The 26,356-nt window shown below is 37.4% G+C and overlaps 1 protein-coding gene and 1 long non-coding RNA gene across 4 annotated transcripts in view; one reads left to right on the top strand and one right to left on the bottom strand.

Moving 5' to 3' along the window:
* Positions 1–20,512, bottom strand: part of PCNX4 (pecanex 4) — a 39,210-nt gene extending 18,698 nt beyond the window's left edge. Inside the window, exons 1-4 of one of the 2 annotated variants that reach the window (XM_043556289.1) lie at positions 20,018–20,512; positions 5,357–7,094; positions 643–822; positions 45–559 (exon numbers count right to left, since the gene is read on the bottom strand). In XM_043556289.1, coding sequence (XP_043412224.1) covers positions 45–559; positions 643–822; positions 5,357–5,394 — 733 coding nt within the window. In that variant the 5' untranslated portion in view covers positions 5,395–7,094; positions 20,018–20,512. The remainder of the gene's footprint in view (positions 1–44; positions 560–642; positions 823–5,356; positions 7,095–20,017) is intronic. The other variant, XM_043556288.1, reaches the window with a different exon arrangement.
* A 63-nt stretch (positions 20,513–20,575) lies between these two features.
* Positions 20,576–26,356, top strand: part of LOC122469171 — a 99,900-nt gene continuing 94,119 nt past the window's right edge. The window contains exons 1-2 of one of the 2 annotated variants that reach the window (XR_006293402.1): positions 20,576–20,719; positions 22,849–22,898. This is a non-coding gene — a long non-coding RNA (uncharacterized LOC122469171). The remainder of the gene's footprint in view (positions 20,720–22,848; positions 22,899–26,356) is intronic. The other variant, XR_006293401.1, reaches the window with a different exon arrangement.

Here is a 26,356-nt window from a genome sequence, read left to right as displayed (position 1 = left end):
ACTTCCTAGCTAAAACACAAAATTAGTAGATTTTATCTTCTTACCTAGATTTAGCAAAATCCGTCTGATAACACCAATCTTCATAAGCCTTCTTTGCTTCTCTAAGAATAAAGTCACAGTTTGCACATTCTTTGGATAGAAAGGGTTTTGGAAAATTCCAAAGATACAGACACTCTGAATTTCTCTAAGTAGCCACAGTATTATAAGCAATATCATCAAAATATAGCCAACAATAGCCTGAGGACTGTTTTTGGAAATCTGTGGGAAACCAGCAAAATGATGCAGCAAACTAGTTTCTATGAGAGCCAAGACTAATATAATAATATAGAAAAGGCATTCCTTCCAAGTAAACTGTTTTTCTGACCCACTGGGTAAAGCCTTAGATTTGGTTCCAACTCTGTGTCCAGTCGCACTGTGTTTGAAGAAAAAACCCATGTCACTTAGGTTAAGACTCAGCAAGAACCCAAGTGCAGTCATGAAAAGAACCACACCAACAGTGCTGGGAATGAAATACGATGTTACCGCTGTTCCAGCAGAAATGATGAACATTATTAATAACCTGCAGAGAAAAAAAGAAAGATTTGATTGAAAAGAAAAATTATACTTTAAGTTACACAGAACCTTAATATTTAAAATAATTACCGTAAATGGGTTGACATAGATGAGCCTCCAAGGCCAAACTCTAAAATCTGCTCCATTGCCCATAAGAAAAGGGCATCAGGTGGGGGCAGAGTCCCAAGTGCCCACAGAAAGGGTAAAAATATAAACAAGATGTGTAAAATCTGATTCGTTTGTTCTAGAGCTGGTATGTTTACCGTAAACCTATAAGAAAAGGGAACATTTAAATCATACAAAATAATATAGAGAGAGGATCTTCCCAGGAAAAATAAAACACATGCCACCCACTCCCCCAAAACAAAGGAACACTTACAAAAAGATCCTAGTCCCAAACTGCAAAATATCAACATTTGTAAATTGTGACCATTGTCCTTCTCCCATAGCAGCCACTACCCCTACTCAATTGTGTACAAGATTAGCACTTAGAAAATATGTGGATTCCAATGTGGAAAGAAGTAATTAAAAGCAGTTTACTGAATAATTGAATTCAGGGATTTGTAAAACTGAACTGAGTCCAGAGCAAAAATATTTCTCCTGTAATTGTCTAACCTACATTGGCTAAAATTCTACCAATGATTGTTGAGAGTTTAAAATTTTCTAATTTAAAATTGTAAGTAACTCTAGGAAAGCCAAAGCCTTACTGATGTTCATAACGTTAGTAGCTAGCAAAGAGAGCTCTTTTCTTTTTCCTACTCTCCCAGTACTGTCTTACCCCCAGGTCCCAGAACTTGAAGTCAGTAGAATCAATATCAGAAGTTGGCAACATTAGGCTATGAACGTGTCTCTGTGGATTGGTGTGGGAACTTAACCAGCATTTATAATATTGTTTTTATTTTATAGAGAATACAAACTTGTAAAATACAATTTCATAAACTAGAGATGATTTCTATAAAGTGGAGAAATTTGTTCTTCATACAGCATTTACCAGTTAAAAATTAGATGGCTTTGAATGACTTAACAAAAACTCAAAGCACAGAAGCATAAACACTATCAAAATATAACTAATTTTTTTGAAATAAGGCTGACCATACTTTGTCCAGAAACCAATAATGTCCTAGTACTTACAGTGTTCAAAAGATAACTTATAAAAAACTAAATGTCAAAACTCACAGCATAATTGTACTTGAATACCTGAGCTGCTAGGAATCAAAGTCAAGGAGAAAGGCACCTTCTGTAATAATTATCCACTTAAGCATATGTTAACAGCCCAGAAGCAAATGTATAGCAACTATGGATATAATAATGACATAATGTGTTTGCTCCGAAGCTATCAAGACTACGTCAGCTAATGCACTGTCTCATAATGTATGTCCTTCAAATTTTATAAGCAGAGAATTAATGAATACAAGGTTAACAATATGATGCTAAATTAGAGGACAATACTTTTCGTAGTGTAGTTTTAAAATGTATTTCATTCTGGGAAGAAAATACTCAAGTGACAAAAAGGAAAATCAAACCACACATAATAAACCACAGGAAGGTCAAGGAAAACATGCAGATCTGTAGTTATGTTTCTTGTTAAAGACAACATTTCTCTTCCTAATATATTTAAGTATAGTATAATTTGCGTAAAAATAATGTATACTCAAGAAATATTTTACCCAAGTTTGATTTAACCTCCCTAAATCTTTTTGTTCTTAATAAGCAATGACATAGAAATTTTATTTATATACAAGAATACCATACATAAATATAAGCATTCGTATTTTGAGCAACCACACATCATGATCACTTTCCTGTATGACTCAGACCCAAATAATGATTATTGTGGTCAAGTCTTTCATACGGAAAGTATGTTTAAATTCTATTTCTGATAATGTAATAAGAATCTTCTAGGGCAAAATATCTAAGACCTCAAGAAAAAAAAAACTTTGACTCTAACAGCTATAAAAATATTTCAAATTCTGTACACTATATCCACGTCCAGCAAAAAGATGTTTATAGTGGCTAAGATGAAATAAATATGCATCATATGTTCAAACAATTCCTGAGAGTCTATGAACTATAAGCACTGTAGATTTAATACCAGTCTTTGATGAAAATGTACAGAAAAAGTAAATTATTAATACACAGTGTACTGGGTAGAATAAAGAATGGGGAAAGAGAAAATATTATACTGTGAGGCTTGTCTCTTCAACTTTTACATTCTCTGAAATAAAATTAAGAAACAATTTGATATATCTGACAACTGTTCAAATTTGAACAGTGCACACATTTCATACATTTTTATCTGCAGTATCATATCTACTGTATAAAGATCATCTTCTTTATTAGTTTGTTAACCGGAAGCTAAAAATTTCTAAGTCAAGTGAGAGGTAATTTTTCTGCACAAATATGTCATCTTCTTCTATATGAACAGATTTGGGCCTGCTTTTGTCTTTTCCTTTTAGTTGAAAAAAACAAAAACCTGTTTGTAATGATCAAACCGTAAACATTAAAACTGTACATTAAATCCAACTACAATGTACTAAAAACATTTATGTCCTTTGATTCAGAAATGAGTAATGCAGAAATTCAAGGTAATCAAATTATAAATTAACCGAGATTTAAAAAAGAAATTAAAGAACCTGGAGCATCAATTTAAATGCAAAGGTGTATTATAGCAGGTATATAACTTCTGATTTCAGAAATAGCACAGTGAGACAGTAACTCAAGAATCTATATTGTGAAAATAATCTTATAAACCTCCATCTTTAAAAAGGGGTCAAATGTATACATACACATGTAAACTTAATTTTATTCCTAACTTTTCAAAACCAAGTATTTAACTGTAACATATTTTACAGCTAATAAATGGTAATGGTACTAACAGAGCAATTATAGATGAATTTCCCATAAACTAATTTTTCCCTTACATATTTGATTGGATGAAGAAAAAGGATATTATAGTGTCCTCTGGTCCACAAATGTAGCACAATGAGAAGAGATTAAGATTTAAGGAATAGCAATTGGATACCTAAGAATAGGTCAGTTTCAGTATACAAAATAGCTAAATATTTTTAAATGTCTTATTTCAGGCTTCCATAACAAATACCGCAGACCAGGTAGCTTAAATAACAGAAATTTATTTCTTATAGTTCTAGAGACAGGAAAATCAGTGCCATTATGGTTGGGTTATGGTGAGAACACTCTTCCTGCCTTGCAGACAGCCAACTTCTCACTGCATCCTCACATGGTGGAAGGAGAGAGATCAAGCTCTCTGGTCTCTCTTCTTATAAGGGCACCAATCCCGTAAGAATAGGACTAGCCTGATGACCTGATTACCTCCCAAAGACCCCATCTCTAAATACCATCACATTGGGAGTTAGGGCATCAACATACAAATTTTGAGGGGGCAGAAACATTCAGTCCTTAACATTCTAACCCAGTCTCCCAAACTCATGTTCTTCTTACATGCAAAACACATTCATTCCATCCCAACAGGTCCAAAAGTCTTAAAAAATTCCAGCATCAATTCTACAGGCTAAAGTCCAAAGTTTCATCTAACTACCATCTAAAGCAGATATGGGTGAGACTCAAGTACACTCCATCCTGAGGCAAAATCCCTCTCCAGCTGTGAACCTGTGAAATCAGACAAGCTATGTACTTCCAAAATAAAACAGTGGGACAGCCCCAGAATGGACATTTTTTTTTTTAATTTTTAAAATGTTTATTTATTTTTGAGAGAGAGAGAGAGAGAGAGAGAGAGAGAGAGAGAGAGAGAGAGAAATAGAGCATGAGCAGGGAAGGGGCAGAGAGAGAGGGAGACACAAAATCTGAAGCAGGCTCAAGGCTCCAAGTGGCTGTCAGCACAGAGCCCAACACGGGGCTGGAACCCACAGACCGTGAGATCATGACCTGAGCTGAAGTCAGCCCCTTAACCGACTGAGCCACCCAGGTGACCTCAGAATGAACATTCTTATTCCAGAAGGGAGAAATAGGAAAGAAGGAAGGGGTGACAGGTTCCAAAGAAGTCCAAAACCTAGCAAGGCAAATTCCATTAGACCTTAAGGCTGAGGAAGAATCTTCTTGGTTCCATATTTTGCCCTCTAGGCCCCCAGGGTTGCCATCATTACCCAAACAGCTCTAGGTGTGGGTCCCACTCCCAACGCTTTGCAGGGCAAGTACTAGACCCAAGGCTTCCAGCTTCTAGTTCGTTGAAACCAAGGAAGTAGCCCTGACAATCTCTGAATCACTTTTGGGGTCATTTTTCCCCTCTTCTTAAAGACCTGTCAAATCTAAGAAGTCTAACAGCCTTAGTTAATTTCATCTGGTCTCTGACTGCTTTAGTTCAAACTGGCCATATTTCTGGTCATATAACCCCTTGAACTCTTTAGTGTTAGTCCAGTCACACTCTTGGTGCTCACTTCAGAACATGCTTTCTCATTTTTTTTGCAATATGGCTAGGCTGAAAATTTTCCAAATCTTCTAGTTCTGATTATTTTTTGCTTAGCAATTCCTTCTTCAATTCAAGCTGTTCTTTTAGCCACTTGCTTGGAAATCTCCTTAACTCTCTATCCAATTTCATCACTTTCAAGTTCTACTTTCCATAAAAATTAGAACAGTTTTGTGCCACGTTATACCAACAATCACCTTTCCTCCAGTTTCCAAGAACATGTTCTCATTTCTAAGACCTCACCAGAAATGCCTTTAAGTCCACATTTTTAGCATGAACCTCAAAACTCTTCTAGCCTCTACCCATTACCCAATTTGAAAGCCACTTCCACACTTTTAGGTATCTGTTACAGGAGCAACCCACCTCATGGTATCAAAATCTGTCTTAGCTTGGGCTGCCATAATGAAATACCACAGACTGGGTGGCTTACACAACAGAAATTATTCTGGAGGCTGGAAGTCCAAGATCAGTGTGCCAGCATGGTCAGGTTCTGCTGAGAACTCTCTTGCTGGTTTGCAGACAGCAGCCTTCTCACTGTATCCTCACATAGTGGAGAGAGAGAGATCAAGCTCTCTGGTGTCTCTTCTGATAAGGCATTAATTCCATCAGACCAAGGCCCCACCCTCATTTTCCTAATCACCTCCCAAAGACCCCATCTCCAATCACCATCACACTGGGGGACAGGCTTTGATATATGAATTTGAAGACATTCAGTCCATTAAATGCCTTTACATTTCTATCTGGACATAAACCCGTGAGAGAGAAAGCTGCAATCTACAGAAACAGAGAAAGAAAAGTCAGATTTATAAAAGGTGAGCAAAGGGGGTTATCCAACAATTTTGTAAACAGTTTGGTAAACAGTTTTGTTAAAAAAGTATATTTTTCTTCTATAGCAAATTGATTTTTTAAAAATCAGTATTCATCCTACATAGTTATTATAACAAAATTAGAAATGTTACTCATCTTAAATTCACTCAATCTGTACATAATATTTATGGTATAAATTTTAAATTCTTCATTATACCCTCATAGGAAAATTCCATCTCCCTTTTCACAGGTCTCAGCCAGGCTAGCTTATAGCACATAGCTCCTTATTTAAAGTGAAACAGAGAATCGAAATTTTGCTGATTTCTCTTACCAAAGAGTTTTCAACTCCTCAATAAGGTTTAATTACTACGTTAGTATGAATGTTTAACAGAGATTACTCCGAAGAGATTAATCATCAGAACAACTATCACCCAATGGTTTGGTCTTGATGACTTTCATAGATTCAGTTTTTTAATACTAAGGAGAGCTCATACTGTGTATGTATGCTTGAAAACAAAGCAAGTGACAAAGTATTTGGTAGCTTATTACCTGTGTGCAAGATCTACAGAAACAAAGAAAAAAATATAAAGAGGTCTCATAAGAGGAGTGATTTCATAAGTATCCTGGGTTTGGAAAGTCGCAGTCTCTGCAGCTGTGTTTACAATTAATGAATATTCTCCTATACATAATGTCATCCATCCGAAGACAAATTGCAGAACAGCGCCTCCTGCACTGCCATACAGCAGGGACATTCTATTTGGAAGCAGATACCATGTTCCAAGACCACACACTAACCCAGCAAGAAAAGAGTGAAAAACTGTATTGGCTATATATTTCTTGCCAGGAATGAGAAATTTGATAGTCTCAGCACCAGCACAACTTGTAAATTCATGTTCATCTTCCTCTGCTAAGATATCTGTGGTTAGCATTCTTTCTATGGTCACCGATTTGTTCCTGGCATATAAACTTGTGAACTGGATGATAAATGCAGTGAAAAGCATCAGTCCACCCGAAAGTACTGCTGTGTAATAGTCTTCCAAAATCCCTAATTGATACAAAAGTGTCCCTAATCCACCCCAAACCCATGGCATCAGGAAAAGGATAATTTGATTAACATATATATAAGGAGGGGCACAATAGCCTAGTTTGAATCGAGGGCCTCCAAGAACGGTCTGTGGAAAGCGCTTCAGAAAGAAGTCCTGTTTGTAATCATTCAGCAGAGGCACATCTGGACTCATCCTTCTCATTTAGGATTATTCTGAAAGTTACGTCCTCTTCTGTAACACAGCAGTCTCTAAGAAAAAGAAAAAAGTCACTACTTGAAAATGTCATACTTAAAAGATGGGGGGGAACTCCACATTTCTATTTTATCTCCTTAATTCCTTCAAGGGCAGGATTTATAATTTCACCCGCTAGCTCCTCCCCATTGCCTGACATACATGCAGCACTAAACAAACAGTTGAAAAGTTGTTTTTTATTTGGGAAAAAAAGGATATTCATTATAATTTATCTAGAACTTATTATTTGGGATTAGATCTTAAATTAATGGAAATCAGATCTAATTAAATTAGATCTTAAAATTGACATTTTTAGATTTTGAAGGCAAAGAAACGTTCAAAAAGCCAGTGCTTTCAACTCAAATCTGCCAGTGGTTTAATCATTTTCCTAAGAGTTTTCAATGTTTGGTTTTAAACTTTTCCTCTATTATACGGGTCAGCAAAATTTTTCTCTAAGGGCAGAAGAGTAAATATTTTGGGCTTAGTGGACCATATAATTTCTGTTACTATGACTCAATTCTGCTACATGACTCAGTTCTGCTGTTGTAGCAGAAAGCAGCCATAGACAATACATACATAAATGGATATGAGTGGTTGTGCTCTGATAAAGTGTTATGGTATTTTTACCCATACCTGTGGGCCAGATTCAGTCTGTGAGCCATAGTTGGCCAAACTCTGCTCTATAAAATGAACATATTCTCGTTGATTCTTTTGAATTGAAATGAAAATAGAAATGGAATATGGAAACAAATACTGTTAGTCATATCATCTAGCAATTATAATAAATTGAGGATTTTCTGATAATTTAAAGAGTCAAATCCTGCTAAAATAGTAGCATTTGGGGGTGCCTGGGTGGCTCAGTTAAGCACTGGACTTCAGCTCGGGTCATGATCTCACAGTTCTGGGGTTCAAGCCCCACACTGGGCTCTGTGCTGACAGCTCAGAGCCTGCAGCCTGCTTGAGATTCTGTGTCTCCCTCTCTCTCTGCCCCTCCCCTGCTCGCATGCTCTCTCCCCGTCTTAAAAATAAACATTAAAAATTTTTTTTTAAATAAATAAAAATAAAATAGTTACATTTCAATAAAATCCATTGACAGCTCAATATGCAGTAGAAAGAAGAATAAACTGGAAATTAAAAGACTCTAGGTGTCAGAGTAAATGCTTATTATTAGCTATGTTACCATAAGCAAACCACTTTCTGATTCAATTTTTAGCTTCTCTTTCTGTTATCAGTTTCCAAAATCTACCAAAACTAGGAAAACATGAAACAATAATAGGACCTATATGTGTTTTAATCTAGATTATTTCCATTTAAGGGCCAGAAAAATCGAAGTATCAAATAACGTGGATTCTCCACCTTCAACTTTTCCTTTTCCTGGGATATACTCAGTAGCTTATTCTGAAAAACAGTTGCCTGACACAAGATAGCTAGCAAAGTACTACCTCAGAGATCATATGTTGGGTTGGAAAAGAAAAATTATGTTTAAAGCTGTCTTCATAAAGAAAGAGACATAGACCAATGAAATAGAATAAAGAGCCCAGAAATAAATCCTCACATATATGGCCAAATACGTGACAAAGGTAATAGGGAAAGGATGGTCTTTGCAATAAATGGTGTGAGGAAAACTGAGTATTGACATGCAAAAGAATGAAATTAGGCCTTTAACACTATATAGAAAAATTAACTCAAAATGGACATTAAGTATAAAACCTAAAACAATAGAATGCTGAGAAGAAAACATAGGATAAAAGCTTCCAATACTGGCTTTGGCAATGACTTCTTGGATATGACACCAAAGGTACAGGTTACAAAAGGAAACCAGACAAATTAGATTTCATGAAAATTTAAATACTGTGTACACCAAAGACACTATCAACATAGAAAAGAGGCAACCGACAGAATGGGAGAAAATATTTACATATCATATCTCTGTCTGATTAGGGATTACAATCCATAATATATAGAGAACTCCTAAAACTCAACAACAAAATAAACCAACTCAAAAATTGGCAAAGGGCTTGAATAGACATTTCTCCAAAGAAGATATACAAATAGCAATAAACACACGAAAAGATACTCAACACCACTAATCATTAGAGAAACGCAAAGCAAAACTATAACAAGGTACCACCTCACACCCATTAGGATGGCTACTATAAGAAAAACAGAAAACAGCAAGTGTTGGTGAGGATGTGGAAAACTGGAACCCTTGTGCACTTGGTGGGAATATCAAATGAGACAACTGTTGGGGAAAACAGTATGGTGGTTCCTCAAAAAATTAAAAATTGGATTACCATTTGATCCAGGAATTCGACTTCTGGATATATACGCCAAAGAATTGAAAGCAGGTTCTCAAAGAGATTTTTGTAACTCATGTTCACAGCAGCATTATTCACAATAACTAAAACACAGAAGTAAACCCAAGTGTCCATCAAAGGAGGAAAAGATGAACAAAATATTACTCAACCTTAAAAAGGAAAAAAAATCCTGCAGTATGCTACAACATGGATGAACATTAAGGACAGTATGCTAAGTAAAAAAAGCTAGTCACAATAAGACAAATACTGCAGAATGTCACTAAGGCAAGGTACTTAGAGTTGTCAAAATGATAGAAAGTAGAATGGTGGTTGCCATGGGCTGAGGGAAGAGAATGGCAGTCACTGTTGAATGGGTATAAAGTTTTACAAGATAAAAAGAGTCAGAGATGAATGATGGTGATGACTGCACAACAATGTGAATGCATTTAATACCACTGAACCGTACACTTAAAAATGGTTAAGACAGTATATGTTGTCTGTATTTTACCACATACACACAAATTTAAAGCCGTCTTAAAACAGTCTTTCTTCTTTTTCTCCTTCTTTCTTCTTCTTTCTTCAGTTTAAAACAGTCTTTCTGAAAGTCAGTCCTACCCAACCAATACCAGCCCTAGAGACAGTTTTCAGGCATCATGAAAGATTTGGAGGTCGCCATTAAGAATGACTACTTTAGAACATCTCTTGTTATGCTGTTAGGAAGTTCTTTACTGTAAACACCATATTTAGTCTTCTAGTCATTGGACTTAGTTCTGCACAGAACAAGTCATAGCTTTTACTTACATGACAGCTGTGCAAATACTCACAAAATAACATAACCGTAGGGCCAAATGGAACCTTAGTCATTGATAGTTCAATCTTAAGGAATGAAAAGACTGCTTCCCTCCCCTCTGAATAAGCTTATCTCCTGTCTTGATGTCAGGCTCAGTGTACTTTATTCTGGTATGTTGTTCTGTACAAGCCTAAGGTAAAGGAAGGGCATATTCTTGTGAGCAGGTGTAAATATTCTGATTTCAATTATCCACAGAAGATGCCATCAGAAAGGAAAATGAACTTGGATGTCTGGCCTGGGATTTTTCAAGAGACTGGAAGTGCCTGAAATTTTCCCAGGGAGTTAGGTAAAAGCTGGTCCCTCCTGCTCCACCGAGGCAAATCAGAAACAAGGTGAAACGGCTCGCTGGGCCAGAAAGCCAGAAACTGAAGACACCTTACAATCAGATTATCTGGCTTCATGTTACTATCCATATTCATTTACCTTTTAGTACTTCTGAATCTTTGGTAGAGTTTAGTTTAAATGTTCTTACCCATTCGATGGAATATTCTGTGATTATATTCTGAACAGTGAAATACTCTGAAGATCTGTTGTTGATATGGAAACAGAAAGATGCCATGACATGTTGAAAAGTAAAATAAACACATTGTTGATCCCATTTGCATTTTTTAAAAAGAGTATATATACCTGTGTGTATACATGATTTATATAGTTTGTATAGGTGTAAAAAGTTCCAGACAGCATACATACTACGATGTGATTGTGTGTCTGTGTATTTTACATAGAACATTTTGATACCTCTTCAAATTATCAAATAACCTCTAGAACTCTCGGGCCCTTGCCCTGCAAACACATCCCACCCTTTTCTCTCTGGTGTCTCTGCTCATGTTCTCTCCATCCTAGGATGCCCTTTCTTCCCTTCCCTAATTAGTAATTTTGGTCAACTTTAGACATTCAGTCTAATCCTTTCTGCAAATTCCCCAGAACACCTAGGTCAAACTGTGCCTCTCTTTTCTCTGTATAACAAATATTGCTTGTCCATACTTCTCATCTTGTAACATGTATCAACATAGGGCACTTCTTGTATTATTCACCTCTTTACCTGTTATTTTTTCATTTGTATTTATTTTCTCTACTAACTAGTTATTTGTGGGCTGGGGCCAAATCTTGAGACACTTCCGATTCTCCGTAATATTTAGTAAAATATCTTGGCATGGAGAGGCATGTAATACATTAATGGTATAAATAAGATGATTAAAATTAAAAGACAACACTAAATACTGCTGTTTAAAAGGGAAGTTGGGAGTGTTTACTGTTCGTTTTTTTTCAAAACCTTCTTCCTGAATATCCTGCCCCACTAACAGTAAACTTGCAAACTCTTTATTCTCAGTTTTTAAATGTTTAGAAAATAATTTATTGATAATATGGAATAAATAATGGCACTTATTGATAGTATTATTGGGTCAGAGAAGATTTTGCCTAGAGCAGTATATTCCAAAGCAGTATGCTCCTATAGGAACAGGATGAGCCTGAGGGAAGAACCTGAGTTTCTGGGACAGAGAAGGAAATGGCTGTGACAGAAATCCAATTGTAATTTGCTCCCTATCTTATGCAACATTTTAACTTTCTTCTTTGTCAGGAAGAAGGAGCTAGTTCATACTAGGAGTGAAAAGCAGAGATGAAACAGCAGGTAACAGAGTCAAAATAAGGCAAGATCAACCACAAAAGAAGTGAGAGCACATTATGAAGTATTAAGAGAATGTTCACACTTGAGTCTCCTCAAGACAGATTTGAATTATTTTCATGTGATATTAAAAGAAAGGCTGAAGGATACAGAATTATTTGCCCTACACAATGTTTCTTAAAAGGGAGTCCATGGTCAAAGAAGCTTGATAAATAACACACTAGGACATCATCTTGAAGAGTCACAGTGGATATCAGCAAACTAAAGACTTAGAGACATCTTTGAAGTTAAAACAAAACAGAACAAAACAAAACACGACTGCAAACCTGCTTAAAATGTATCATTTGAATTTTCCAAACTCACTGGAACAGGAAACCTAACTTTCCCACCATATCTAGCAACAGATCATGTGTGTAGTGTTCTCTGTAAATTGCTTGAGAAATACTGGCCTCAGCTTCAATTATGATCTTAAAGATTTAGCTAAGCCAAGAGAATTAAAAAATATATCTATCTTGGGGCACCTGGATGGCTCAGTCGGTTGTGTCCGACTTCGGCTCAGGTCATGATCTCACACTCCGTTCAAGCCCCGCATTGGGCTCTGTGCTGACAGCTCAGAGCCTGGAGCCTGCTTCAGATTGTCTCCCTCTCTCTCTGCCCCTCCCCTGCTCATGCTCTCTTTCTCTCTCTCAAAAATAAATAAACATTTAAAAAAATATATGTATCAATCAGGGGGCACCTGAGTGGCTCAGTCAGTTAAGCATCGGACTCTTGATCTCTGCTCAGGCTGTGATCTTGCGGGTTTGTGGGTTTGTGACCTGCGCTGGGCTCTGTGCCTACAGTGCAGCATGGAGCTTGCTTGCTTGGGATTCTGTATCTCCCTCTCTCAAAATAAATAAATAAACTTAAAAAAGAAAAGATATACCAATTGAGGAATGTCATGAATAACGCTACACAAGGAAAAAGATTATAAGGGAAATTTGTCAAGTAGCAAGTATATCAGATTGCTGAAAAGTTTACTTCTAGTATGGATATTTTTTTCTAATATCTTAAAGATAAAAGGATTGTACGGGGGTGCCCCAGGTGGCTTAGGTGGTTGAGTGCCCAACTTTGGTTCAGGTCATGATCTCATGGTTCATGAGTTTGAGCTCCATACCAGGCTCGCTGCTGTAAGTGGATCCTCTTAAGATTTTCTCTCTCCTTCTCTCTCTTCCTCTCCCACTCACACTCTCTCTCTCAAAGATAAATAAAACATTAAATATATATAAATGTATATTTATACATATATGAAGGATTGTATGACAGAAACTGGAAATTCATTAAAGCAAAAAAAAAAATAAACTGGTACTGTGAGATATTTAATTTAATTACAGATCCTGGAAAATTTTTTAAATATTTTCTTTATATAGAGCAACACTTACCATTTATACCAAGAAATCTCCGATTTTTAGAGAGAAAGAGAGAGAGAACACGCACATAAGCAAGTGGGTGAGGGGCAGAAAGAGAGGAAGAAAGTGAATCTTAAAGCAGTCTCCACGCAAGGCAAGGAGCCCTATACGGGGCTTGATCCCATGACCCTGGGATCATGACCTAAGCCAAAATCGAGTGGCATGCTCAACTGACCAAGCCACCGAGTACCCCCAGAGAGATCTTCTAAATTCTAATCTGGATTACTAAAATGGAAAATAAATTCAGACTAATTAAAACTTACTTCCTGAATGGGAATTTGGCATACATTCTCAGAGACAATTTCTAAACAGACTGATGCATTTGTATGGCTGCAGCCTCCAACATGTTAAAATGAAAAATGGCTCAAGGCTTAGGAGGAAAAATGCTGCGAAAATAAAGATTAAGGGATAAAGATGGCATCACAACATTGATTTTGGCCATATGCTGTTTTCATATGCTACTCTGAAAGTGGGCCAACAAAATAGCCATAGAAACGCTGCTTTATTTGGAATTTGAGCATTATCTAGAGGGGTGAGAAACAGATCAATCTGGCAATGTACTAGGAGGGAATTCTTATTTTTCAACTTTAATGCAGGAATCAGGCAAGATACCAACCTGAAAAAAATCCCTTAAAGAAAATAATAAAATAATAATAAACAAAAAGTGGCAGTTTGCAGGGGATTACAATAAATTTAAAGTTTTCTTAGTCAATTGTCCAATTTTTGTTTAGTAAAGGCTACTTGTTTTTAATCTAGCATTATTTTTATTGATTGGTTAATTTCATTCATTGAATCCACACTTTTTTTTCTGTTCTATTGGATTCAGATTTTTTTATGGTAAGAACACTTACCATGAGATCTACCCTCTTGACAAATTTTTAAGTGTATTAAACAGTATTGTTAAGTAGCAATACAATGTTGTATAGAAGATCTCTAAAACTTACTCATCTCACACAACTAAATGTTTATATAGCAAGTCTTCCTCCTGTTTCTTCCTCCCCCAAGTCCCTGGCAACCTTCATTCTACTGTTTCTAGGAGTCTGACAATTACAGATACCTCATTTAAGTAGAATCATGCAGTATTTGTCCTTCTCTGACTAGCTTATTTCACTTACCATAATATCTTCAAGGCTTATCCATGTGATCACATGTGGCAGGATTTCCTTCCCTTTTTAGGGCTAAATAATATCCCATTGTGTGTATATACCACATTTTATCCATTCATCTGTTGATGGACAATGGGTTGCTTCTGTTTTTTTGGCTATGGTAAACAATGCTACAATGGACATGGGAGGGCAAATATCTCTTTGAGATTCTGATTCCAGTATGTTCAGATATATACCCGTAAGTGGGATTGCTGGATCATATGGCAGTTCTATTTTTAATTTTTTGAGGATCCTCCACATTGTTCTCCACAGCAGATGCACCATTTTGCATCCTACCAACAGTGTACAAGGGTTCCGATTTTTCCACATCCTTGCCAATGCTTGTAGTTTTTCTTTCGTTTTATTTTATAATAGCCATCCTAACAGGTATGAGGTGACACTGAATCCACACACATATATTGAATATGTCTGCCCTGTGTGTCAACTATATTTTTGTTATACTTTCAGGAAACTTACTATCTCCTAGTATATTTGTCAAATTTTATTAAATCTTTGCTCTCATATGTTTAATTTCTAAGAGTACATCTTTAATGCCTGGATGTTCCTTTTTATAGAATCTTATTATTTCATTAATATGGTCTATCTTTCTGGGAATATTCACTATACATATGTGTGTACATGTAGATAAACATCATCTAATTCCTTTGTGAATTGCCTCTTTTTAAGTGTTCACTTCTTGGGGCATCTGGGTGGCTCAGTTAAGCATTCGACTTTGGCTCAGGTCACGTTCTTATAGTTTGTGAGTTTGAGACCCACATCAGGCTGTGTGTGCAGGCACGGAGCCTATTTCAGTTTCTGCGTCTCCCTCTCTCTCTCCCCCTCCCCCATTCAGGCTCTGTCTCTTTTAAAAATGAATGTTAAAAAAAAAAGTGTTCACTTCTCATTAATTTCAAAGAACTTTTTATATATGAAGGATATTAGCTCTGACATACATTATAACCTTTTTTCTCTCCCTATGTTAACTTGTACCTGAAGCACTGTCAGAAGATGCTGGTGAGGATTAAAGAATTCATTTTGATAGCTGTTAATATAAACAAATGTGTTATCCTTCCTTTTATAGAGAAATAGTTAAACGAAATTGAGTATTTTGATACATTTAAACTTCTGAATACCTACAATGTACTAGGTAATGGTAATAAGGCTACTGTCTGATCCAAAGAAGATTATAATCCAGTAGGGTAGAGATCATTTGCCTGTCAAATAATTGTTACTGGTAAAAGTAACTCTGGAATTATTTTAACTTTCATGATGAAGAGAATAAGCAATAAACAAAGTTAGTTTACAAATAACATAGAATTATTAAAAATAAACTTTTCAAGAAAAAGTAATTGCTGCTTGTTTAAAAAATGCCTACACAAACTTTGTCAGTAATAAATAGAATGCCTCATCCATGTTCCTCAAAAGTATTTTAAAAAATTTGAAAGGAGGGGCACCTTGATGAAAAAATTTGAAAGAAGGGGTATCTAGGTAGAGCAGTCTGTTGAATGTCCAACTCTTGATTTCAGCTGGGGTTGTAATCTCACAGTTCATGGGATCGAGCCCTGCATCAGCCTCCGTGCTGACAGCATGGAGCCTGTTTGGGATTCTCTCCTTTTCTCTCTGCCCCTACACTGCTCACACACTCTCACTCTCACACACACACTCACTCTCTCTCTCTCAAATAGAGACCTAAAAAACAAAATGAAAGGAAATATACTGAAGTTCTACTTTTCTAAGCATCACCACCTTTATTAATATGGGAAATAAAAAACTTCATGCATGTCTAGAAAAGAAACAACATGGCCTACATCTTGAGTACTCAAAAAGCATGCTATGATTAAGTAATTCTCATTTGCTCTGGATCAAATGACCTGTTACTATCAGAGCAGTTTTTTTTTTGAAAGTTTTATTTATTTATTTTTTATTTGTAATTCTGAAAATACATTAGAACGTTAACTAAATGCATACCATGGACAAACAGCTAAATTTCTGAAGAGCCTTTTGAAAGGCATTTGGTGCTAAAACATGAAAAACACATTTCATGTTATAGTTTATCACTTACTATGGTAAGTAGTTTCTTCTCACCACCAATAAAAGGAAAATCTACTCAAGCACCTAAAAAGAGTCTTGGGGTGCCCGGATGACTCAGTCAGTTAAGCCTCATGACTTTTGATTTCAGCTCAGGTCATGATCTCAAGGTTTCTGGGTTTGAGCCCTGCATCAGGCTTTGCGCTGACAGCATGGAGCCTGCTTAGGATTCTGTCTCTCCATCTCTCTCTGCCCTTCCCCAGCTCATGCACACTCTCTCTCCCTCTCAAAAATAAATAAACATTAAAAAAAACACACACACAAAAAAACGAGTCTTAAAATGAAAGAACAAGCACAAACACATCTCTCTGATCAACAAAATGGTATTTATTCAAATTCGAGATTTGGGGAGGATCTTTGAATCTAAGAGTTTTCTGTAAATTCATAGGAATTGGTCTGTAAAGAAAACAATGGATGGAAAGGGTAACTAGATAGATCAAAGGATCATCCTTCCCAAATGTATAACACTAGAATATGAATGGTTAGCATTCCATACTCTTGGAAAACTAAAATGGTAGAAAATAGCCAAGGTCACATCAGTGCATCACAAATGTGCCAGGCCAGCTGACACTTCTGCTTCTATCCCAATCCACCTCTCCCATACTGCACACATCTTACCAATCACAAATGCAAAGTGATTAACAAGTTTTTCTTTCAAAATCAAGTATCAGGTGAATGAAGTCTACCACTCACAGGGATTACCAGAAATAAATCAACTTATTTTACAGAAAAGAAAACTGAGAACCAGTGATACGGAGTGACTTAATCCACACATAATGTCAGTTGGTGGCTGACCGAGTTTTTCGATCATACCAAGCCATTGTCAAATGAAAGGCAATTTTAGAGGTTAGAGAAATAGAAGGATAATTTGGGAGAAAGAGTCTTCAGGGAAAAGTGGACCTGACAGGAATCTCCAAAATGTCAAAATAGGAAACTCCTGTTAGCCAAGCCAGCCTGAGGATACTGGCATGTAGGACTCCTTGATAAGAGATAAACACAAGTGGGAAAGTGTCTAGAAGAAAAGATTCTCACCATCAAGAAAATGAACAACCCCCACAATGGGAAAAAATTTTTGCAAATCATATATATATGATAAGGGACTTACACCTAGAATATATAAAGAACCCTTACAACTCAATGGTGACAAAAACAAAGAAATCAATTTAAGGAATTTCAATAGACACATATATACTAATATATATATACTAATATATACTAATAGCCAACAAGTACACAAGTTTCCACATCACTACTCATTCATTAGAGAAATGCAAAGCAAAACCACAACAAGGTATGACTTCAAATCCACTTGACTGGTTACCAAAAAGACAGAAAACAAGTATTGGTGAGGTGGGGGGGGAAACGGAATCTGCAAGTAGTTTTGTAAAATGGTGCAGCGGCTTTGAAAAACAGTCTGGCAGTTCCTAAAAAGGCTAAACAGAGAGTTACCATATGACCTAGCAATTCCATTCCTAGGTATTTACCTAAAAGAAATGAGAGCATAAGTGTACACAAAAATTTGTACATGAACATTCATAGCAGAAATATGAATTTTCCAAAAAGTAGAAACAACCTTAATGTCCATTAGCAGATTAAATAAAATGTGGCACATCCATACAATGGAATATTTTTAGGCTATAAACAAGAATGAAGTACTGATACAGGCTACAACATGGATGAACCTTGAAAACATAATGCTAAATGTAAGAAGACAATCACAAAAGGCCACATATTGTATGCTTCCATTTATATGAAATGTCCAGAACATGAAAATCTATAAAGACAGAAAATAGGTTAATGTTTGCCTAGCGCTGGTGGGGATAGTGACAAGTGGGGTAGGGAATAAGGGAATAATTCCTGAAGAGCACAGGGCTTTTTTTTTTTTTTTTTTTTTTTTTAAGCAGGTTCCATGCCCAGCAGGGAGCCCAACGTGAGGCTTGAACCCAGGACCCTAAGATCAACACCTGAGCTCAGAATCAAGCATCAGATGCTCAACTGACTGAGCCATCCAGGTGTCACCCTTTTCTTTAATTTTTCATTTGTTTTTACTTTTTAAGGGCCTTCTTTAGCGGTGATGAAAATGTTCTAAAATTGACCGCAGTAATACTTGCATAATTCAATGACTATACTAAAAACCACTGAATTGTACACTCTTTAAAAATCTTTAATATTTTTAAACCTTTTTAAAAATTTAAATTCCAGTTAGTGAACATACATACAGTGTAGTATTAGTTTTTACAAAAGAAACAGAAAAGTTCCCCGACCAGGTATTGTCCATTAATAACTAGTAGGAAATTTAGGAGTAGCTGACAGGTGCCCCGGTTAAATTACATTTTATTTTTTTATTTTTGGGACAGAGAGAGACAGAGCATGAACGGGGGAGGGGCAGAGAGAGAGGGAGACACAGAATCGGAAACAGGCTCCAGGCTCCGAGCCATCAGCCCAGAGCCTGACGCGGGGCTCGAACTCACGGACCGCGAGATCGTGACCTGGCTGAAGTCGGACGCTCAACCGACTGCGCCACCCAGGCGCCACCCGGTTAAATTACTAAAATGGCATTGTCTGGTCATAGAGTCAGGCTCTGGATGCTATGATAAAATTTTGGAGATTTGGCATGGGTGGCAGTGGACACCAAATGATACAAAGGATGGTCTGTGCCCTAATTATATGAATGACTTGGGACACCTGGGTGGCTCAGTCAATTAAGCCTCTGAATCTTGGTTTCAGCTCAGGTTATGATCTCAAGGTTTTATGAGTTGGAGCCCAGCATACACTGGCAGCCATGAGCCTGCGTGGGATTCTCTCTCTGCTCCTCCCCCACCCGCACTCTCTCTCTCTCTCTCTCTCTCTCGCTCTCAAAATAAACAAACCTTAAAAAATGGTTTAACAAAACGAACAAACAAAAAGAACGTATCTAATGTCAGATAGCTGAATACAAGATAAATGATTGGTAAAGAGCAAATAATCAATTCACAGGTCTGATAGATAACCGCTGTTGTAGATTTCGTTGAAGTCAACACTGGTCCTTGACAGAGTTTTGAAAAAAGGCAGATTAGGGGTGAAAGAGTTATTCATGTTCATGGGGACGTAAGTTGACCAGGCCGGGGCAAAAGTGGTCTAGCTGGACATAAGGAAAGAGTACAGGACTATGTTAAGGGATGCAGTTTGTAAACTGTATTGGTGAAACAAGGACATCACTCAATCAAAACCCAAAGGATCGTTTTCCATCTGACCAGTGTCTCTTAGAGACAAAACGCTGTAACTCAACAGGCTAAAGCAGTTTTCTGAAAAAACTTAAAGTCACATTGGATTGATTCCTCTAGGCACGGAGTTCATCTTCCGTCTAAAAAGTGCAATAATAGCATTTGAAGGTTTTATAGCGAAGAACAAGAAATGTGCGGCAACTGAAACTGCAAGAACGAGACTCTGCATAGTCCTGGAAATTAAGGTGACCAAGAAATCCCCAGGTGGATGTCGGGGTTCGAACGTACCTCGAGTCACCCGAGGGCAGAGGCGGTGCGAAGGCATCCCGGGGACTGCATTTTTGCAGGTAAACCCGGGTTGGGCGATCCCGCCCAGAGGCTGCCGGCGACCCGAACGCGAAGGCATAGAAGCTGTAGCGGCCAGGCAACCAGCTCCCCGAGGTCACGCCTGAGCCAGCTCCGCGTTTCCATGGCTAACGTCAACTCCAGCGGGTGCCACCGCCACCGCCGCGGAACCGAGATCGCGCTCGGGGGCGGTTCGGGTCCCCAGCTCGCCCCGCCCCCGGCTCGTGCTCGCTTCGGGGCTCTTACCCCACCGCCGGCCGAGCTGGGGAAGAGGGGCGCTTTGTTCACTCCAGGCCTGGGCTCACGCTCCCCTCACCCGGGGCCGCGGGAGACTCCGGGACTCTGGCATCGCCTTGCGCCCACAAGCATCCACAAAGGCACAGGGGCGGGGGTCTCCGGTCCAGCCCTGAACTTTCACCCGGGCCGCGCCCCTACGCAAAAGCGCCGTTTCCCTGGTGACGTGACGTGCCCGAGGGAGGGAGCAATGCTTTCTGGCCGATTGACGTGCGGCAGCCATTTCGCGAGCGTTGGTTTACCGGTGGTCTGACCGCCGATTCTGGAGTGTAGGGTGACTCCACCGCTCGGTGTTTTGCACTTGTATTAACCACATCCGCACTTTGGCCATCGCCACTCGGCACACGGACGGTAATAAATGTTTTTAGTGATACTTCATACGCCCTCTTCAGCTTGGAAGATTTGGAACTGGCTATACGTCCTAGCTATTGCCCTTTTATTGCATACTTTTTCTCCCCGAGTGGATTTGTGGCTGCATTTTTAAATGCGAGGCACCAAAATGCCCATCATTGAATCATGCTACGAGGAAGGTATCTGTTAATAAAATGAGGCAAAGTCCCCTATCCTAATTGCGGGCGGGGCGGGGGCGGGGGGGGGGGGTGTTGTGGAAAGCCCTGGCCCACTGTCACTACTTAGTGGCAATGTAAGATACGGCAATCTTTGGAAGGTAGCCACAAACTCCTAGTTTTGCCGGTTTAAAGTTACATGCCCCGCGCCCACCGCCTCCATTTTCCAAGAAGTTTGATTTCTTACTCATCTTCTGGACACCTTCTGGATTGCTTGTTGGAAGTCTACAAGGTGGCCCCTTAGAGCATTACATTGGAAATTGGTCCCAAATGATTTAGAGGCTCTTTAAGGGAACTCCGAAGCCAATTTGTCAGTATTAAGGTACTTCTGTTTCCTGTGTGATTGACACTAGCAATTCTGCATACTTGGGACTTCTAAATGCTCAAGGACTGTCTTGTTTGGATCTCTTTACCTCAAAACTATAAATGCGGCCCTTTTTTGGTTTGTTTTCTGGTTTCACTGGAAATGGTGGCTTAGTTCTCAAGCATCTAGGTTTTCAAGCTGTAAGGAAATTTTTGTGTGTGTTAATATGAAAAGAAAACCAAGGATTACTCTATTCAGAGGGAGAGTGTAGTTTATTGTGGGAAGAAAACCCTGTGCAGTTTCAATAACGTACATATACTTGACACAGTTAGCAGGTAGAACCTTTCATAGTTCAGTGTGAGGGGGAGAGGTACTCTTGGTCCATCCCTAATGTTTCCCTCACTTTCAGGGAAGACATACTAGCCTTAGTCATCATGGGTCAGGATACCACCTGACATCTGCAGTTGCTAGAAGTCAGCGTAGTGTGATTAGCGTGATTAGCGGTACAGGCTCTGGAATTAGGAAGTCCCAAATTGTTGGAATCTTGACATCGCAGCTCCCTACTTGTGTGATCTAGGGGTTACCTAATCTTCCTGGTGCTCAGTTTTCAAATCGTGTAAAATAAGAGAGAGAAAATTTATCGCACAGGGAGTTGTGTAGATTGGATTAAATAACCAAATCGCTCAGTTAGGCACAGTTTAAGTGCTTAGTGAGAACGAGCTGTTGTCTTTATGAGGAGAGGCTGCATTTTTGCCACCTTCAATTACATAGAATTCGATCAGAATATTTTTGTTGTTGTGATACCTGCTGTAGATATTTGGTTGTTAATTTTTTCTTTTTTCCAATGTGTTGGTTACTTTGCCCTTAGAATAAAATTGGTAAAGCTTATGGTACAAGGCCTTTGGTTACTAGTGTAGAAAAAGTAGTCGTTCAACATTTACTGAAGTAGTGGATGTTGTTTGCCAGGAATCACACCTGTTGCTGCAGATTCAAAGTCAAATAACACATGGATTCTATCCTCAAGGAATTTACTAAAATATAATGAGAGACTAACAAGGACATCAGTAGTACTGAGTGTGTGATAAACAAATAGGCACTGGGGCCATAAAATAAGTACAAGTTAGCTGGATAAAGATCTGGGAAAGGAGGTATTTCAGGCAGGAGAGCACCATTCATTCAATTAACAAATATTTAGAACATAAGCCAGGTACCTATGGACCCTATTTAATCTTAACCGTATGAGATAGCTTATTATTCTCATTTCAAATATAAGGAATCTGAGCTGCAGAAAAGTAAAATAAATGAGATTTAGAATTGAGCGTTTATCTGTATGTCTTCAAGATCCATTTTTTTGTTTTGTTTTGTTTAAACAAAAAATCCGTGTTTTTGTTTTGTTTTTTTCTGTTAACCCTGCTGATTGATATACAAGGAAACATTACCAAAAATCTGGACCTGCTTCTTCAGCCAGAGAAAATGTTTACCCAGTCATTATCACAGCATACCTGTTTTTGTGTAATGGTAATGCTCATTTTCAAGTTACTCCTCTTGCCATAAAGTAAAACAGACAAACCTAAATTCCTAAAAGCCTCACTCTGCCCCATTGCTCACAGGTCATGGACCAGAGGACTCTGAAAATAATGCAGAGCTGCAGCAACACAGGGTAAGATGATTTAAAGTGGAGAAGTGGCTGCAGAGAATTTGAAAGTTGAGCTTCCAGGGCAAGGCAATAGAACAGCTAAGATTTGGTAAAGGATTGGATCAGGGTGGGGATGGTTGGGGGAGTTAAGGAGACCAAACAAAAAAGATGAGCCTAACCGTCAAGCTGTGTGACCACAAAGTTTGAGGAACCCTAAAGTAAGCATAAGAGGAATAGGTTTGAGGGTGAAAGAAAGATAATCCACTTTGAGGCGTTACGTGTTTTAAGGACTTGGGGGATATGTCCGGTTGCAGATATAGGATTGGACCTTGGGAAACAGGTCAAGACATAGAGATTTAGGAGTATTCTACATAAAGAAAGTTATTTGAGGGGTGCCTGGGTGACTCAGTTGGTTGAGCATCTGATTCTTGATCTCAGCTGGGGTCTTGATCTCAGGGTCCTGAGTTTAAGCCCTGTGTGAGGCTCTGCAATGGGCGTGAAGCATATTAAAAAAAAAAAAGTTATTTGGAATCATGAGATTTGAAAGAGAATGCCAAGGTTTGGTTATTACTGACCGTGAAAAAAACCATCAGGAGAGAAAAAAAGGGACTATAAAATGAGATCTATTTCTTACATGGCTCATTTCATCTCATTTCTTTATGTCACAAAACATGATATGCATCTCAATGTGTATGAAGACCATGTGAATGGGCATGTGGTGGGTAGCAATTTTAGTATGTTTACAGGCATATGGGTTGGGTGACGTTGAGTTATGAGGCTATTAAAGATAAGGAGTAGGGTATTATGGTAAGTGAAATAAGTCAGAAAGAAAAATACCACATTCTTCCACTTATATGTGAAATCTAAAAAAAAAACAAAAAGCAGAAACAGACTGATAAATACAGAGAACAAATTGATGGTTGCCAGAGTGGATGGGGATAGTGGCATGGATAAAATGGGTGAACGAGAGAGATTCAGGCTTCCATTTATGGAATGAATAAGTGGCAGGGATGAAAAGCACAGCATAGGGAATATAGTCAATGGTATTGTAATAGGGTAGTATGGTGACAGATGGTAGCTGCACTTGCAGTTGGCATAGGCCAAGCCTCTGTGTTGTACACCTGAAACTAATGTAACATTGTATATCAACTATACTTCAATAAAATTAATTAAAGACAAGGAGTGACTAATTGTTAACTTTAAAGTTTAATATTGAAACTTCCTTTAATATAGAAAAAAATTTCATACTAGTTAAACATTCATAATTAGGACCATAAAATAAATAATGTATACTGTAATCATAGCTTTGCCATTAATTGGTTTTAAACTTTGTTGGAAATTACAATATATTCTAAATGATAATTCTGAAAAATGTATATTAATTTCTGATGAGTGTACAGTGGGAAGGATAGAATTTCTCAGATTATGGTTTTAAGAATTTTTAAGGGGGGCCTGGGTGGTTCAGTCGGTAAAACGTCTGACTTTTGATTTTGGCTCAGGTCATGATCTCATAGTCCTGTGATTAAGCCCTGCTTTGGGCTCCATGCTCAGTATGGAGCCTGCTTAAGATTTTCTCTCCACCCCCTCTAGCCCCTCCCCTGCTAGCTTGCTCACTCTCGCTCTCTCAAAAAAAAAAAAAAAAAAAAAAAAAAAAGAATTTTTAATTTTTCATATAGTTCTTAAATTTCATTATTATTTCATATCACTAATTTCACAGATTAAAATTTTAATTTCAGGAGTGTTTAAATTAATATTACTTGAGAAAGTTGTCACCACTGGAAACTTCTTTTAGGTAATTTGTTTGAAAAGAGCACAGTAGAATTTTTGGTAGACTGAAAATCACTAAATTGGAATATTTAAAAGGCTAGAGTTTCATTTTTTAATTATGTTAAATTTCATAAGAGTTTGTGACTATAGCTATCACTGAAAGATCAAACTCTATGTAAATATCCATATGCACATTCATTTGACTCTTTACTAAAAATTAAGGTACACATAGATCTCAATTACTTACAATGATTTCCCTTTATATTTTGGTGCACATAAATAAGAGCTGACTGTGCAGATTTCATAGTGTTTATTCCCAGTGTCCTACACTAAGATTGGAACATAAATTAACCTCTTTTATTGACACTGTTATCAAGGATATGTCTTAATACTCATTTCGAAAGCTAAAGCTGAAGTTTTTAGATGTCCTTTTCCTGGCATTTGCCTGCTAACTCATTTATTTGTAAATGTACCAACTGTTTAGGATCATATGAACATTATCTTCACTTTCCTGTAGAATGAACATATAAGGAAGTGCAATGAACAAGTTGCCTTATAAAATTTTGGTTGAAATTGTAATTGAATGTGTGTGGAGTGGGGTGGAAAGGGAGTTAGTATAATTCGTCTGAAGGTAGAGGAAAGTTTATATGCCTTCTCACAATCTTTCCAGACTCATGATGATATTATTGCTATTGAATGGAAAAGTCCACACTGGTTAGAGTTACTTCCTACAGCTTAAATTGTGATGCCCTCTTTAGGTTAATATATTTAAAAATATGAAAACTAGAGGTTACTCACAGATAAATATTTATAGGAAATGAAACCACAGTTTGGAAAAAAAAAACAACACCATACATACATAAAAAACACACGAACAAAAAAAAAATAAAAACCTTGTACATAGACTGTAAGTATCAACGACAAAATGTATACATAAAATATAAATAACAACAACAACAATAACCAGTTTTGGTGGGATAGTAGATTGGAGATACACTTTGAAATTTTGCTTGGCTCTGCAGTTGCCTTTAACAGAAATTTCATGTCTAGAAATATACTTAACAGTTATCCCACCTTTACAGATTTCTCACCTAAGTATGCAGCAATATTTGTACAAAGATGTACTTAGAACGTTTGTAATAGCAAAATACAAAACAGTCTTCAATAGGGAACAGGTTAAATAAATTAGGTTAAAAAGGAGGTATATCTATATGTATTGCTATGCAGACATGTCTAACTTAAGTAAAACATTTAAAAATTATAGTTTGTATAATTCAAAAATTATAGTATGATCTTACGTTAAACCTAGATGTATGCATGAGCATGCTTTGTATAAGTGTATTTTTGAAGGCTACCTCAGGAACTATGATAGAAGTTAAGGTTAATTTGGGGTTTGATGGGAAGGGGAACTTTTTATATTACTCTTTTGTGCTGTTGATATATTTTCAACAATACATATTGTTTTTTATAATACTTAAATATAAAATTATGTACAAAATTAAATTGACAGTAAAAAAATATCTCCATACCCCCCCCCCAGAAAAAAACCCACCAAGCTACCATATAACAAGAAAAGTGGCATAGTGGGTTTTTGTTTTTATACTAGTTCCTTTATCTAGAAACTAATTGGAATATGTAGTTACTAGTTTCTATGAGTAAGTGGTTACAGTATTGATGCTTTCACAGGGAGAGAAATGTTATATTATTTTTAAATG

Source organism: Prionailurus bengalensis, chromosome B3 (assembly GCF_016509475.1).
Source record: "Prionailurus bengalensis isolate Pbe53 chromosome B3, Fcat_Pben_1.1_paternal_pri, whole genome shotgun sequence".
NCBI lineage: Eukaryota > Metazoa > Chordata > Mammalia > Carnivora > Felidae > Prionailurus > Prionailurus bengalensis.
Note: the sequence above shows the minus strand (reverse complement) of the source record. Positions and strands in the feature narration are given on the sequence as shown.